Consider the following 18,132-nt stretch of genomic DNA (forward strand, 5'->3'; position numbering starts at 1 on the left):
TATTGATTGCAAATATGTTGTGTCGCCCGCGTGGTGCAGTGGTTAGAGCGTCTGCTCTAGAGTCGCAAAGTAAGGAGTCAATCCTTACGTCGCGGGTTCGAATCCCACTGTGGGACGTGCAGACCGATTCTTTGGATGATACCGTATGATCCGAGGTCCCGTGTCGCAGTAAGTGCAGGCACAGACAAGATCCCTCCCTGCTCAATGGCCACCGGCAAGTGGTAGCGTCTCCATATGAGTGAAAATTCTCGAGAGGGACGTTAAACAACAAGAATCAATCAACCATATTTGTTATTTTACACCCCGTTTGAGATTTTTTCCCCGACTTCTATAGATAAACGTTGCAGAGTTAATGTAAGAATCATATTTCTAAGTATTTCAATGTAATATTACTCTTTCCAAAATAAAATTTTTCTATGTCTGTCCAGCAGTGGGGTAATTTACCAGATCGTCTACATAATTGAGCATTTCACCCCTATCTTGATTCATTGAAAATACGGTAATGGATAAAGGTTTTGATATTGCTTATAGAACAAAGATTATGAAGTGAATAATATGTAGCTCAAGGAAAACAAATCCATAAATTAATTTCCATTGTCACAAACTGACCTTTTGGAATTTGACACTAAACACGTGTCGAATTAAGTAATTTAAACTTTGCAGAAGTGAGATAATGACATCGTATTATGTGTAGGAAGTGACAGTTGTATATAAAAGGCAGAACCCTGTCGTGCCTGACACAAATCTTAGAATTCTCTCATTAATCCGGAAGATGGAATCGATACAAATTTTGTCGGTACTTTTACTTATTTATGAAGTTGTGGCCTCCTGTACAGAACCTCGCCATGATCAACAATATTTTTGCAGGGCACAAAATGGTAGGCATTTTTTTTTTTTGTAAACTGTTCTCTTTTTTCTTTAGTAGAAATTCCATTATCCTTATTTGATATTTATTGCAAGATGATTTTAAAGTTTAAGATGCACTTTAAATTTTCTGTATCAATTTTTAAATTAAAACTAGAGTTATAAAAGCGACAAGTTTTATAATGCTACGGAAGTAATTACTGTGGAAGTATTTTTTTCCCGTGTGGCATTAATCTACGCTATGAACATGATCATAGAGTTTCCGCAGAAATTTATCCCAGTGCTCTTAAAGTACATTTAAAGAATATTGTGGTAATCTACGAAAATAAGAAATAAGAAATATCTTTTTTACCAGTGGATGGAAGAAAAATTGCAATTCCGAGGATTTTCACCCTCCTGGAAAAAAGTACATTTACAATATTTAATTTTTTTTCATTGTTTCTGTTTAAATGTAATTAAAATGGGGGAATCAAGTTATTTTTCTTTCATTTAATTTCACAATAATGGATTAGTTTTAATGAATCTTGTAAAATAATGTCATTCTTTTTTGAGAGATAAACGTAAATTAGATATAACTAAAAAAAATTGATGTAAGTTCTGTTTCCGTGGCGTATCATCAAATTTACAAAAAGTCATAAAAAGGACAAATTTCATTTTATGAGATCATTTTATAAAATTGCACCCAAAATGTACTGAAAGAATTTGTGCATTTACTTCCCAAATGCATATTTGTTCATAACCTTAAACCAAATACATGTACAATGTGTCATTCATTTGACTATTTGAATCGGACATTTTAGCATATGACTGTTGATTTTTATTCTAAAATAGGTTTATTTAGACATATATTAATTTAAATTAATGTTATAATTATGAGAGTATTGAAGTGCACCGCTTTTTAATACAGCAATTTTTATCATTCTGGATTATGTCAATTATTAAGTTTGCATTTATTAGATTACGAAATAAAAATGAAATTTATATACTCGTTGTCAAACTTAACTGGCGTCAGGAATATTTTAACTGAACATTTTTGAAAGCCGTTTTTCATTTTCTTTAAGTAAATGAATACTTTATATTATATTATCCTAAATGTAAAAAAAATCTAATGTATGAAAAATAGTTCTTTTTTCGACAGAGGTTACTCATATATATTACTTACAAACATCTCAAAATAACTCCATTTAATTAAAAAAAATGTTTTAAAAAGCAAAATCATAGACATGATTTATAATGTTTATGGGGATGGCATTTTATAGCTTGAATTGTTTGTTCGCCTTCAGGAAAACAATATTTCAAAAATATGATTCAAATACTATAGTTCTTTTCTGTGAATCTGCATCAGGTTTTGTAATACTGAAAATATATAATTAAGATATCAAAAGTTAAAGAAACAAAATGATCGATTTAAGAAACAAAATAACATAATTACATTTCGTTTATTTAGTATCTCTAAGTGTACATTTATCTTCATATTAAAGTTACACGTATTATTATTTGAATGGTTTCTTTTGGACTCGCAAAGACTTGTAAATTAACAGTGAAGTAATAACTCTGTAACGTAAGACACGAAATGATTGATTGATTGATTAATGTTTTACGCCTAATCGGCAATATTTCAGCCATATATAGGCGATAAAAATTAACATAATGTGGCAATTTTTTAAAAAGTTTTTGTGTTTCTCATAAACAAAATGAAAATATTGAGAAATAACAAAATTGGAGTTGTTTTTTTTTTTTGCAGCATTTACAGCCTATGTTGATGATGTTACGGGTCCACCCGGTGATCCGTTCGATAGGACGTATGCAGTTACTGTGAGAAGAGTATATAAAGTAAGTCTAACTAAACCAGGCTCGTTTATTTTTATTTTATTACTTATGAAATGAAAACTATTTTGATAATAAATAACCTTTATAGTTAATTAAACGTCAAACAAGTTTCAAATTTACGACAGTCTCCTTGTTGTGGTTTTTATGTCAGACAATGGTATTGCTTAAATACACCTAGTACAAAGTGCCTAAATATGATTTTCAAGAGCTGTTAATTTTCTAATTGTTTTATATTAATGTATATAAACCGTAAACAATAAATTAAATTAACACCTGAAAGTAGGACATAATATCACACGCAAAACAAACAGGTGCAAGAAACCGAAATTTCACTCACATATTTAAAAAAAATCTATTTTTTTTTTGTTTTTAAGGGAACCAACGTTTCACCAAATACAACAACCACCTTGTATGGAAGGTCAACTTCATGCGGTCCAACAATTCTGGACTTGAAAAAATATTATAAAATTTATGGTAGGAATTATAATAATTATCAACAACAACCACAATAATAAAACAGTTTTGGTAGATCATATTCAATTATCTAAGAATCAGTTTGATTCAATCCATTATAATGTACAAGATTTGTGTTTTGTAATTTTTATCAAAATAAATGAAAAACATTTTCCATTGTTCTTCATTAGATGAAAAATATTATTTTTTTCCTGCGTAAAAGAAAGATACAGGACGTGCCAGGAATTATCTCCTATATTGATTCAATTCTTTCTTAAAAACTCCTTCAGCTCAGGATATGTCTTCATTGTTATTGATTGTTTGATTAATAATTATAATTTATTTCCTCGTGTTTCAGCAAGGACGAATGGTCCTCGATTGGAAATCATTAGCCATGAGGAAATTCCCCCAGCTTTCGAAGGCCGAATAAAGATGTACGACTGCTCTTGTCAGGTAAGTTTGAGAGAGTTCATACTTCAAGATCTAATAACCAGAAACTCTTTAACCACAAAATATGAAGAAATGAATGTATTTATATTTCACTATCAGAAAGATAAATGGCGTTTTGTATCGAACCACTTATAATTTTTCCATTTTTAAAATCAAAGCGTTATGCTAAGAAGGGGTTAACGATTTCCAAAATTTCGTTAATTGACTTTAATATAAAAAGTTAATTCACAGAAAGATGATCATTAGAAAAGATATAAAATCTCATACATATTTTATGAATAAGTATATTATTTCATTTCCCCTTAATAAATTATAAATTAGCTTCACTAAGATATGTAAAGAAACTTTTAAAAAAATAACAAATTACTCCCAGTATCATCGCTGAAAGTCGTTTTGATTTTAGAAAATAAGATGTGTATTAACGCCATGTATGCAGCAAGTAAACGAAATAAGAATTACAATTTTTACCTTGCATTGAAATCATTTATACATTTTCTTGCACTTCACTTCAATTAATATTATTTACAATAAAGGTCGTGAAAATCCGAAAGTCAATCCTAAAATGCAAACATTAAAGATTTAAAATGTAATGAAAATATCTTTCGTATTTGTACGCCCTTCATCATCAAGAAAAATTGTTACAATAATGTTGCTGTGAATTTGTATTTTGTCAAGAACTTTTCGTATACTGTAAATCATTAATGAAAAACCATAAACGATATTGACGAATCTTTCTTTTTTTTTGTTATAATTAGTTATTCCACTTATATTGGTAATAGAAATAATTATGCATGTTTTTTTTTTTCTACAAATATGTAATTTATGATTGCAGATTGAAATTCATGCAACCAGAAGTTCGAACTCTATAAGCTATGAAGATGACACGAATAAGTGTATTGTGACAACAAGTGGTAGAGATTGTCAATTTAGAAATGGATATTGCAAAAAGACAAATAACCTTTGCACTTGGAAACTGTTTCCACGTGCTCAACGAACAATGAATTGTATTCGACATTGATAGAAAAATATTGTTATAGTTACTGTATATAATACTCATTACATATGTTGTGTTTCATTTAATTATTTGAGATATTTCTATTAAATTGTTTGTTTTGGTGTTACTTTATATCAGTTAATATGTAACAATAAATTATGCATAATTCATTTTATGACCTCGTGTTTCGTGGTTTTTCATCCTCTCTAATGCATATTTTCTTAATATGTAAATGCTAGAAGGTCAAGGAATTCTGAGTTAAAAATTACCTCAAATATTTCTTAAGTCCTTGCATGACACTCTTTGAGACAGAAACCTTTTGTCGAAATACTTCGGTGTTTCAGTGCGTTATGCAACATAAATGGTTTAACATGATAAATATAATTATAATCGATTTATTTCTTTTATATACAACTGCACTATATTTATATAATTATTATTTCAAAATCACTCCCAGAAAATGCGTACTCTTTCCTAAAGTAAAGTAGGAATCACTTTTAAGGTAAGCACTGAGTTTAAAAATTGTTTTTAAAAAGGCACCGCCAAGATGATTCAACTGATGGAAAATTCAAAAACGTGCGCTTCTTCAGAAGAAATTGCTGAAGATGGATAAAGCCGAAAATGAACAATGAGTGTTACAAATATGTCGTTGCTTTAAGTAACGCAATATGTTAATGCCAGAAGTTGGTAGGACACTTAACATTTTAATCATCAATTTCGGTAGAGCTCTGACAGAGAGAAATATGAATCTAAAAAAGCAAGTAAGCAGTCGATCCAAGGTTACGTCGCAGGTTCGAATCCAACTGTGGGACGTGGAGATCGGTCCTTTGGATGAGACAGTATAAACCGAGGTCCTGTGCCGCAGTAGGTGCTGGTAGAAAACGAAGAAAACGAAAACAAAGAATCATAGAATGGAAAAGAAATATCAAAGTAAGAAACATTTTCAAAGCGTAGTTATTCTCCGTATTTGCTAGTTCTCATATAAAGTAAGATATTTTTTGTCTCAAAAAAAGTCAAGAAAAAGAAAGGAATAATTTATTTCTTGTGCTTTTATTTTTAGAAAACATTTTGCATTACTTTGCATTACAAAACATTACAAAAATATGATGAATGTGTTATTGGACAGTATGCTTTTTGTCGACCGCTTGATCCAAACTGTTTAAAAGGTCTTGAAAGCTCGGGCAAAAAGGTTCAAAGTTATTACAAACACATGTTAGCGTGGCAGTCAACAAATATACACAATGAATTTTTTCCTAAGCAGTACTACATGATTTTTTTTTCCATATTTGTAAATACATGTACACACATCCACTAAAAATTAAATCCCATAATAGTTATTATCCTTATTGAAGATATGGGGTCTTCTATCACTGTAACGGATGCACATATTTTAAAACATTTTACGCCATTTAACAGATGATTTATAAGAATACAACATTCAACACTAAAATGTCTTTATTTGTATTTTATTTCAGTGAAAAACTGTAAGCATATTCATTTCTGAAAATAATGCCTAAAATACTTACACAAGTATTTTTTTCTGTTCTTTGATTTTTCAAGGTAATTTCTGCATAAAACTATGATTTTTATGAGTTATAAATGTATCAATAAACCTTATATAATTTTCGAATGAGGGATACACATTATATTCAATATGTTTAATATTAACTCAAGAAAGAAGCTAACATACATCATATGACACAAAAAAATATCCAACAGTATGAGAATTACATTACTTTAGGTGGCAACAATACGCAGTTCATATTTATAAAGGGGAAACAATTATTTTTTCACACCTTTCTCAAAGTCATAACATTTTAAAACAAACTTATAATTTATTTTAAAAAGATTATGTACATTTAAAACCATCGAACAGTTTAAGGCACAATTATTATTATAGATTTTGTTCATATTATTTATTGTTCTCTCCAACCCCTTCAAAAACTTGGGATTGTTTTAATTATCTTACATGTATATAATTATCTGATATTATAATAATTTTTTTTTTAATGTTACACTACATATAGGTAAAAAAAACAATGCAGTGTCTCTTGAGAAATCTACGTACATGAATGCAAAACATAACATTTCTATAAAAAAAAAAAAAAAAAAGAATCTCTTTTAAAGTGCTTCGAATGTGAAACCATATTTTGAGAACAGATAAAACTACAAGAAAAACATTTGTTTCAAGGGCCGTCTAAATAATGATTCTTTATTCATTAATCTATAAATGATTGAATCATTTATTTTTATGAGAGAAAAAATCATATCAAAAGCTTATTTTTCTTTTGATTTTGTTTTCACAACATAGTTTAACAGAAAAACTCATGTAATTATCAATAGCCATAGGTATTAATGTTTCAATATTAAAAAGAACGTAATATTTTTTAAAAATATTTTGTTTTGGCTATATGAGACTTAATTTGCCAATTTTTTGTTTAAAAAAGTTAAAATCTCTTGTTATGTATTCAGACGTAAGCAAAGTTCGTTTCTACAAAAATAAATCAGACGTGTTTAAGCTTTTTTTTTAACATTTCTCAAGATTAATTTTTAAATTAACAAATTTACAGTGAACTTGTACAGATACATGCAATGCAATTATACATCTCTAAGTCTCTAATGTTTACGAATAATTAAAAACACGTTCCGAAACGTTAATATCTTAAGTAATGGGGAAGACACGTATATTATCGACATATGTGTGTTTTTTCTTTGACATTCATTCTAAATACGACAGCTACGTACCGTAAAAGTGCTATGTTTAGATTACGTAAGTAACGAATGCAAATAAAACAGGATGTTTTGATTTAATATTTCAGTTAATGTTTCAGTAACTGTTTACCTTAAGCGACCTAAATCTAATTTAAGCCAAAAATAATTTTTAAAAAAATACAATTCTTGCTTTAAAAAAAAAAAATAGATGATTTGCATCTACATGGACTGGAAAGACTTACTGATAAAGTTAACTGACATTGAATATATATGTTATATTTCAAATAATTTTACGTTCATTTAAAGGAACCTAATAAAGTGCAACCTCTCTTTGTGATCGGCACGTAATGCCAGACGAAGACTTATTATTCTCTTCCATATCCCTTTCTGGTTCATCTATATATAAATTGATTCATGTTCATACTTATATTAAATGTATTAATAAAGACTTTTATATCATTATAAGTATCTTAAAGTACTTGTGATTTTAATTAATGACCATTTTTTGCATTTTTTTTTATATAAGCGTACATAAATTTACGAAGCAACAGAAAAAAGATGTGTTGAAATGCATTGTAATAGGAATTGAATAAATACAATATTATTAGCATAAACAAGCCTGAGAAAAGTTTTGCACTCAAATGAAGAACAAGTTCATCGACACACTGTCTGCTGTGTGACATGTTCGGTTTTTTTTACTACTTTGTTACGGAAGTACACACGATGTGTACTTTTACAGGACCATGATTTGGTCCTGTTTGTTGTGAAAAAAACAAGAACAAAAATCTAATTCTTTGAGTCCCTCACAGAATTATGTATCTGAGTGTAGTCTACTCGTGTGCCAAGTTATATTGAAATCAGACCAAAACTGTAGGAGAAGTAGCATTTTGAAAGTACTTTACAGATATTTCTATTTTAAGTAACCTAGCTCGACAACACCGTTCATCGAAATCAAAAACCGATTTAGAGAATTATGTATCTCAGTGTTGTCTACTTGTGTGCCAAGTTATATATACTGAAATTAGACCAAAACTGTAAGAGGGGAAGAATTTTGAAAGTATGTCACATAAAATTCTATTTTTAGTAACCACGGAACCCCGTTTATCGAAATAAAAAACCGATAAATAGAATCATGTATCTTAGTGTAGTCTACTTTTGTGCCAAGTTATTTTGTAATCAGACAAAATCTGTAAGATACGGAAGCCCATTTAGGACCTATCAAAAAATATTTTTGAATTCGATATAACGATTTTTAGAATTCATTATAACCAGAAATTTCGAATTTTATTTTTAGATTTATTGAATTCGTTATAATGAATTTGATTTGTTATAACAGATTCATTGAATTCGTTAATACGAATTTAATTTGTTATTACAGATTTATTTAATTCGTTATAACGAATTTAATCTGTTATTACAGATTTGTTGAATTCCTTATAATAAAAAACAAATCGATAAATAGAATCATGTATCTTAAATTCGTTATAACGTTATAACGAATTCAATGAATCTATTATAACAAATTAAATTCATTTTGTGCCAAGTTATTATTGTAATCAGTTATAACTAAAACAGAATTCAAAAATATTTTTTGATAAGAGAAGTAGCATTTTGAAATTTCTTTTTACAGATAGACAGCTATAGACAGACGGCTAATAAAAACGATAAAATACTAGTTTTAGATAGACTTAAAAATCCAGTTGCTCGAACTGTATTTTGATGATTTACGGGTATTTATAAAAATATAAATATTGCACAAATAAAAATAAAAAGAGTTCAAATAAATGATCCTATCAATACTCAGAAGAAGAGAAGTAGATTTTTTAAAAAGAGCATGTTCACCATTTAAAAATCAAGAGAGTCGATCCCTTTCACCAGAACTACATAAGGGACAGTGGAATTCATAGATTTAGAAGACGCCCCTTGCTCATCAGAAGCTCTTATTATTCATATGCAGTTCATATGCTCTTATTATACAGGGGAGAGTAAAAGCTTCATACAGAATTTATGTATTGCACTTTATAATTAATTGAGCCCCAACCTACATGTAACACTACATCTCTTATCCTGGGGCCATGCATTTCGCAATTTAGGCGAAATTCATAGCTTAACTTGTCATATATTGTAACAATGCCATCAGACTGGGTTTGACTCTTCATTTCCAGAAAATACTTAAATAAATTGTACTAAAGTTTTTGTCCCATTTCATAATCTCCAAAATCAAGGTCAGGGACCATGATATTCAAATTTTTGCCTTCCCTTTAAAATTGATCAAGCGGTTTAAGTATTTATATATATGTATGCTGGAAATGGTCAATGTTTACGGAAAACTACGGACAACAGCAATAGGTCATCTGAGTGACCCATTAGGAGACGTAAAACTAGATGTCACTTAGGGAAATATATTTTTGAAGGTCTTTTTGTTTTTGACAAAATACCTCATGCTGTTAGAGATCTTGAAAATTAATGTTCTTATTATCATTTATTCTTAGATGTTACATGTACGTGTACATGTATTTACCAAAATTTGTTGAAAACGGCACACTAGTACTAGCTAGACCAAGACAAAAAGCTTTTACATGTAAAATCAAAAGTTTAAATTAATTGGTACTATAGTAAATAACTAAAATTACTAAATTGCTACTGGCAAACAATTGACATTACTGGTAAAAGTATTTTGACAACCTCATTTAAAGGCAGGATTTCGTAATATTCACTTGTAAGTAAATAAGCTTATTTTTTGTCGTTCTTCGGCTGCATGTCGAATTTCATTCCAATATTAGTTAAGACCTTGTTTCTGAATACTAAATTGGACTACAGAATGTTAATTCCGTGTACCTGACTTATACATTAAGATAACCACAGGTGTCACGGGTCCACAGAGGGTATTTACTTCTCACAGGCGCCTGATCCCACCTATGGAATTTCATTTCAAGCAGTTCATTTACCCCGCTCGCATTGAACGATTTAGCGATTTACATGTTTATGAGCGGATCAAGTGATCTTATTTTAATCCGAATGGTGATCTGTGTCCTATTTTCAGAAAATAACAAACCTTGATCAAGCTCTACATCCGTTGAAACAATACCAATCGGCAGCAGAGCTCAAACAGACATTTTAAAACTTCAGAGGTGAAAATCAGGTCCATGGATGAGTGAGAATCTCCTGTCAAAGGGTCACTCCCACTGTGTGCTCTTTATAATAATCATGAATAATCCACAAACAATACAGTGTGAACAGATTGCATTAATTTTGTAGACATAGCCATTGCACGGACCATAGAACTTGCGGATTGATGGCTTTAAACGAGGCTGTTGAGTGTTGATGATATGTATCATCAAACTGTCAATAGTTTGCCTCGTTCTTTGTCATCTTTAAAATATTACATGTAAAGACACTAATTTAAAAAAAATTCGAAAACATAGATTGTTTCTACATAAAATTCATCTGGAATGCTTTTAGCATTTTTGTGGTTTTTTTTTTTTTTTTGGTTCATTTTTTTGCATTCTTATTGTTGATTTTTGTATTTATTTAAATGCATTATCAATGTTATTAATGCAAATCATAACAAATACTTGTATTCACGTTTTAGTCTGAACTTAATGTATAAAGATCCCACATTTTCGTGGAGTTAAATTTTCGAGGTTTGGGAAAAATATATTGGTTTGTGGGAATTTGATGTCATGATTGAAAATGTTTACTAGTAATGCATAATTATGAAAATTTACATTTCGTGGTGGTCATAAGTTCGTGGGTCTCTCCATAAATCGAAACAACGAAAATTAAACTCCTCACGAAAATTAGTGATTTCACAGTCTTTGCTTTTATAAAACGGAGCAAAGTTTTCCTGCTATTCACTAATTTTCAATAGCAACTAAATTCAAGTTCTGTACTTTAAGCTGGAGAAAGTGGATACCTACAAACAGACAAAATATTCACTCTAAGACATGTTAATCCTTCTAAGTAATATCATAATACTAGTTTGTAAATAATGTATTTAAAATATATGTTATATGATTATGCAAATAATGCAATGTATTATGCAAATCATTTAGATATGACTGAATATTGAAATATGTAATAATTACATGAAAGATTTTAAATAAATATGAATATTACTCTAAGCAAAGTTGTAACCAGTAGATGTAGAAATTATTGCAGTAAATAAAATGAAAAATGTGTAACAAATAAAGATATCTTAAATGCATTTATTTATTATTTAAAACTGATCATAAAGTTTAAATTTTAATTGATTCTTATTATTCTAAATTATATCATTCCAAACAATTACTTGTACAAATAATTCAAAATATATTGACATAATATACTTAAAAATAATAATAATAAAAGTGAATATAAATTATGACATCATGACAGTAAAGTAAAACATATATATTTTAATACGGATAATTTTTTGGAAAAAGAAATGCACAAACAATTTTATTTCCTATCAAACACTAAAGGCAGTTCATTGTTTTTTTAGGCATATTCCGTAGTTCCTTTCAAAAACCCATAAAGTGTGTCAATGTTATTGAGGAAAATACTTGCTGTAAAATCATTTCTCTTCAAAAATAAATATTTTCAAGTCGAATTGTACAAATTATACAAGGAAATAATAAAATGCAGTCATCATGGTCTTTGGTGTGGAAATTGAAATATAAAAGTTTGAAATTTCAATAAAACTTGGATTAAATGGCCCTTTTTGGTACAATGTGTTGTTCCCTTTCCATTGGAAATTTCAAACAAAGGAAATATTGATGGCTAAAACTAAATTATTTTTCTGTCAAATAAAGGCAGTTTAGGTAATTATATGCCTCTCCTCCATTTACGGCACGTCTTCATAAACTAATATAAAATGAATTTATATATATCATATAAGCACCATTTGCTTGCCATTTAAGTTTAGTAAATTTTATATGCATTCTTGGAGAAAAGGATGATAGGTTTTTATTTCAACTGGCGTGGATTTTTAAAGATATATAATACATGTTTTTCACATTTTCAAAGAATTAGATTAACTTTTGTTGCTTTTTAAAAGAAACACTTAAACTCATATAAGATGCACGTTTTGTTAATTTAAAAGTAATTGAAATATGAATTAAAGTGTAAACCTTTATCAATTTATTTCAAATATGTATTGACCATTTATGTTTAGTATATAGTATATCTAGATCTTCTCATAAAAGAAATTAAAATTACCCTTATATGTAGTGGTCTATATGTTTAAGTTAAATAGGATATTGTTTTGTTTTAATTGGTTTTTGTTTACTCTGCAAAAAGCGGAAATAAAATGTGCAAGGAAGGGTCGTGGAGAGACTTTGTCAAAAATGGGATGCAAGTGTATATATTGGAGATATCTACATGAATCTGTTTATCAAAACTACAGGAAATGCTTACAGTAGTCACCTCATATCCCTGCTGGTTGTCACTGCATGCTTACTACAGAAAGCAAATAATGATTAAATGAAAATAAAAATATAATCCTATAGATCAAATTGTTTTCATTCTATGCTTTGCTTACAACAATATGAACATGAAAAAAAATATACAACACACATAAGGCACAGAATTTCTTTTCATAAATAAAACTCATTTTTACAACAAAACAATATTGGTCAAATAAACTAAAATAAAGACTAAGCCTGTAAAAATATGGCAAATAAATATAAGCAGATCAAAGCTTCTGGCAGAAATTAAAGGGTGTGACAGGAGACATCAACGGGTACCTACTTTTGAGCACACATTAAAGTTAAGTTCTGTACGGCCATTAATGTAGACTGGGCATTTTGTCCTGTTATTAAATGTCTGTCTATGATCACATGCACTGCATCCATGTCACTACCTGAAATGATAAAACATCTCAAAAGATTCTATCACTTTTTTTTTTAGCTTTCTCATTAAAACAAAAAAAAAAGTTTTTGTGTAGGAATACATCAAATCAAAATATAGCTAGAACATTTGAGAAGTTGTACAAAATATGTTCAATATTGTATCAGTAGTCAGTAGACTTACTATTGTATTTTCCCCCATGATCTTTGATGAAGTCCTCCACAATAACAGGAAGTGATGCGAAATCTTGATTTCTGGCCAGTTCAAACACAGAGGGCTGTATGTAACATAAAATTTTTAAAAAAGTAGTGATCTCTGCACCCCCACTAATACATTTGTAATACCAAAATTAAATCCTCGCTAAAAAGTCTGCTATTATATGGTAATTTTACTGTATTCAGTGTGATTTAATTTATTATAAAGCCTACCCCTGTTAGACTGTAGTCCTTGAATCCCCAGTGCTTGCTGTCAGGCAACCTTGCACTACAAAGAGCTGCAACACCCATTCCTATTGCACATATTGGCTCTAAAAAATAAATATAATGCAAATGCATCAAGTTTTTAAACTCTATTTTTTTTCCAGAGACACCATTTGCATACAATGTACATATGTAAATTGCACTACAATTATAAAGATACAGCAAAACTCAGCTATAAAGTATCTCAATTAAAATGAAGCCTAAAGACTTTTAACCAAATTTTATTGTATTCTTTTCTTCTGGGTGTTGTAGATATCTCAAAGCTTATCATTCAAGAAATGAATGGTAAGATTGCAAAATTGATGTCTTACTTTTTTCTTTGATGAAATGCGTGATGATTTGTGCGAGTTCTGTGTTATTTGCCAGATCATGTACAGCTCCTGGAGAGGACGGTATCAACAAAGCAGAGTATCTGGCAGCTACAAAAAAGAAATCAAACATTGAGGACATTTTTTCTTTAATTATTGTTAAAGGTGAAGCATGGTCAATTTTATGCACAGATTGCCTACCCTCATCAAAACACTTTAATTATATGTATTCCAGTATCCTTTTCAAAGCAATATGCATTTGTCTTCCAGTTCCTAACATACAAACATTTCCTTCAATTATATTCCAAATAATCTTATTTTTCTCTTTCATTGAGAAGTCTATGAGTGAATATATTTGTAAAAACTTACAGTCAACAGTTTCAAAGGCTATTGGAGTAGAAGAAGATTTGCTTCGGAATTCATTAAACCATCTTCTGTTGTTATCATCTTGCTGAACATATTCTATATTCTTACCCTAAAATGCATAAAATTATTAAAATACAAGTTCTTTTACAACTTAGATGTAAACTTTCTTTATTATATAACATCAAAAAAGTTTTCTTTTATCAAATTTGATATCTGCATAATTATATTAATTAGGGCTGGGCAATAATATCGATATTTCAATATATTGCAATACAATGACAAAAAATATCGTATCGCAATACAATTTTGTAATATCGATATATTGGCAATATACATAGATTAAGGAATTTTGTTATTAAATATAAAAATGGACTTATAAAAGTTTGTTATTAAGCCAAACAGTAAGTCAGAAGTTGTTTTGTGGTAAAATTTCATGAACATAACTTAAATGAAATCAACAAGATTTTTTTCCGTGTCGGTTACTTATCATAGTTGTGTACATTCTGCATGTAAATTAAAGTAAATATAGTAAGAAAATGCCATTTTTATTACATTGAAAATATTGCAATACATATCGCAATACATTTAAAAATATCGCAATATATCGCAATACGAATTTTCAGGCCAATACCCAGCCCTAATATTAATAGATAGGAACTTCAATTTACTTAAATTCAAACTTCATAGATTTGATCCCTATGCATTCTGTGTCGATTTTAATTAGATTGAAGGAATTCTTAAGTACGTTCATTTTTCAATTTCAATATAATTACACTGCACATTTTTTTCTTTTATTTTATTTTGCACAATGCATATGCACATTTCTCAGAAATGCATGACATGTTTTGCAAAGCTTTAAAGAGTAGGTTTTTTTTTCTTTTGGATTTAAATGACTTTGTAAATGAACTTACATGAGATGAAGCCAGCTGTATGGAGAAATTTGAACTTGCTAGAGTGTATGCCTGAATGAAAGAATGGGCTGAAACTCCTGTAATAGTTGAATTATAAAGGTATCTCAATATTTCTTGATATTTAAATTGAATTTGATTCAATTTGTGTATATAAAAATAATTGTTGAAATAATCATGATATCAAGGCTGACACAATATCTTGAATTAAAAAATATTCTTGGAAAAAAATGCATTTATCTTGCTTAATCAATAATCAAGCTATTTTTGGCTTTTTAAAGCTATATAGCTATTTCAAAACATATACATGAAGCTATTTCAAGAGACTGTGCCTGACTTTATACAATTTGCTGATGTTTAGACACGCCCACTTCTACAGATAAGACTTTATTATAAGAAACGTTTTAAAGTATAAAATACTGTTGATTTGATAAAAAAAGAAAACAAAATGGAATGATACTCGTGTGTTACAATGATATCTGCTCTGACTTTGATGCAAAACATTGTATTTTACCCTCAACAGCCGAACTAAGTACCATCAAACAATGCAACCTGGGCGCAGACATCTTTGTTTATGATCAAAACAAAACTTCGATCTCGATGCATCAAGTTTTCAACAATTAATTTAAGCACTTAATATTGATGAAGATACTGATTGAAAATTATATAACATGAGTTGTAAAAAAAAAAGACACAGGAATTTTATTGTGTTGAACATAAAGTGTTTATCGATTACGGAAGATGACCGTCTTTGGTTTTATATTCGAGCCTTTTCTGCTTGCTTTGAACTTCCGATTGTTTTTGTTTAGTTGTTTTGACTCAGCTGTTCATCAACTTCTTGGGGGGAAAAAAAATGGATGAAACGATTGATGATATTCAGAGCGATTGGACAAATGGTTTAGAAAAATATCCAATATATTGCAGAGATAATGGAAAATATATAACACGAGACACGAAAGTAAAGAACAGTCTTTTCGACAAAGGTTCCAGCTAGGGACCCACTACCATACTTGCCAGTCTACCAGAGACATAAATAATTATGTTTCTGAACGTTTTTTTTTTTTTTGTTTTTAAATCAAAGACCTTTTAAAGAAATCCGTGCATACTCATTGAGAATTTATGGAAGCAGAGACATAAATAACATTTATGTCTCTGATGAAAGTAATGAAATGACAAGAAAGCCAAAGTAATTTATGGTATTCCCATTTTGGGTGTTTCTGCATCATGAGAAACTATAAAATAATCTTAATGACCTCTGGGGGTAGAGAGGTGGCAGGTTTCATTTCCTCTGTTGCCCTCAACACTAAAGCTTTTTTTTGTGATCTAGCTAGGTGCATGTACATTTGTTTACAGTTGTTACCATCAGACTATGATGTTACACTACATACCAGAATAGATCCATATATATTACATGTACTTCACATAATTACTGTGTATATCTGATAAGATTCAAAAGAACAACTCCTTCCTCTGCGACTGGAGAGCAGATACTCTAATCACAGAGAAATTGTTAAAAAAAAGTTTACATCACCAACGCCAACCACAATGATTATAACAGACAACAAATAAATTTTGATCAGATAAACTCACTCGAGCCTTCAGTTGGCTCAGGTGAGGTAAACAGAATAGAAGCAATCTAAAACAACAATGAAACTGTTTTATATATCTTGTTTTTCTACTACTTATTAGCTGTACATGCACCAATGCGCTTAACAGATTGTTTTAAATAGGGACCTATATACATGTACTAGTAAGGCCATGCAAAGTTAATTCTTTGGTTTTCAGACCTTTTTTTCAAGAAATATGATGAGGGGGGAGGCATTTTTTTTTTTTACTTTTTTATTGCCCCCAAAACTTGGGACAGCTTTTTACATTGTACAAAACCTCAACAAAATGATGAGGGAGGTGATTTGTTGTTTTATTTTATTGATTTAGCAATAAAAAGGGTAAATGAAGCACCCTTGGAAGAGATGAGGCAGGGCCTGAGAACCAAAAAATTAATTTATATGGCCTAATCATTGACAAAAACTAAGCAAAGGGCAAACTAGTTTACATGTATCTAACTTCAACTCATTTCTTTAGTTTCAGTATGTAAAGCACAATATCCCAGGCCCTGGCACACAATGGGAGAAATTTGAATCTCTGTTTGAAGGTTGTTCTTGTAAGGAATGCCTCAGCGACTGTCCCTGTATCCAGCGCTTTGGAAGGAATTACTCAGAAGATGGAAAACTCTATAGTAAATATCTCCATGGAGAAGAACAGAAAGTGATTGTTGAATGCAACAGCAACTGCACTTGTTCAAAAAACTGTGTGAATAAAAATGTTCAGCATGGAGTACAGATAAGACTTGAGCTTTTCTGCACTGCAAACAAAGGTGCAGGTGTTAAAACTCTTGAGGATGTGAGTCCTGGAATGTTTGTATGTGAATATGCGGGGGAAATTTTGACTTATGAAGAGGCCAAGAATCGTAGCTTAGCTCAACAGAAAAGAGACATGAATTACATTATAACTGTCAATGAACACTGTAAAAGTGGGGTGATAAAAACTCATGTTGACCCCCGGTACTTTGGGAATGTTGGCAGATTTCTGAATCATAGTTGTGATCCTAACTTGACAATGATTCCCATTAGAGTTAACAATGAAATTCCCCTGTTGTGTTTGTTTGCCAACAGAAAAATAAACACAGGAGAAGAGCTGACATTTCACTATGGACTTTCAAGTGAAATAAACGTGAAAAACAATACACAATTGGAAGTAGAAGACTCAAATTTAATACCCTGTTTATGCAATGCACAAGGATGTTCTGGTTATCTGCCCTTTGATAAGACTCTATTTAATGACCATTAACTTAAAAAACAGGAACAAATAATTTTTTAAATATTTTTTTTTTTATTTCAGAAATATCAAATAAAAATATGAATATTATAAATATGTTTCAG

General features: G+C 29.8%; 3 protein-coding genes across 5 annotated transcripts; 2 read left to right on the plus strand and 1 right to left on the minus strand.

Moving 5' to 3' along the window:
- Positions 1-756: 756 nt before the first annotated feature.
- Positions 757-4,735, plus strand: LOC134239469 (uncharacterized). The gene is made up of 5 exons (XM_062721651.1): positions 757-878; positions 2,609-2,697; positions 3,069-3,168; positions 3,506-3,600; positions 4,430-4,735. Exons 1-5 carry the CDS (start codon positions 773-775, stop codon positions 4,613-4,615), a joined length of 576 nt encoding a protein of 191 aa, XP_062577635.1. The 5' UTR covers positions 757-772; the 3' UTR covers positions 4,616-4,735.
- A 6,098-nt stretch (positions 4,736-10,833) lies between these two features.
- Positions 10,834-15,760, minus strand: LOC134239470 (glutamine amidotransferase-like class 1 domain-containing protein 1). 3 transcript variants are annotated; one of them, XM_062721653.1, is made up of 9 exons: positions 15,708-15,760; positions 15,197-15,273; positions 14,289-14,394; positions 13,923-14,030; positions 13,561-13,658; positions 13,316-13,409; positions 13,034-13,145; positions 12,701-12,742; positions 10,836-11,219 (listed from the first exon to the last, which is right to left on the minus strand). In XM_062721653.1, the coding sequence occupies exons 1-8, from the start codon at positions 15,757-15,759 to the stop codon at positions 12,706-12,708; spliced, it is 684 nt and encodes a 227-aa protein (XP_062577637.1). In that variant the 5' UTR covers position 15,760; the 3' UTR covers positions 10,836-11,219; positions 12,701-12,705. The 3 variants fall into 3 exon arrangements, with proteins under 3 accessions (XP_062577638.1, XP_062577637.1, XP_062577636.1); XM_062721652.1 differs by having other exon boundaries at positions 10,849-11,219; positions 12,710-12,742; XM_062721654.1 differs by lacking the exon at positions 12,701-12,742 and having other exon boundaries at positions 10,834-11,219; positions 15,708-15,759.
- Positions 15,761-16,007: 247 nt separating this feature from the next.
- LOC134239471 (probable histone-lysine N-methyltransferase set-23) lies at positions 16,008-18,050 on the plus strand. The gene is made up of 2 exons (XM_062721655.1): positions 16,008-16,151; positions 17,276-18,050. Exons 1-2 carry the CDS (start codon positions 16,047-16,049, stop codon positions 18,038-18,040), a joined length of 870 nt encoding a protein of 289 aa, XP_062577639.1. The 5' UTR covers positions 16,008-16,046; the 3' UTR covers positions 18,041-18,050.
- Positions 18,051-18,132: the final 82 nt, after the last annotated feature.

This window comes from Saccostrea cucullata, unplaced genomic scaffold, assembly GCF_032062105.1.
Source record: "Saccostrea cucullata isolate Sc308-1 unplaced genomic scaffold, CSIRO_AGI_Scuc_v1 ctg991, whole genome shotgun sequence".
Classification (NCBI taxonomy): Eukaryota; Metazoa; Mollusca; class Bivalvia; order Ostreida; family Ostreidae; genus Saccostrea; species Saccostrea cuccullata.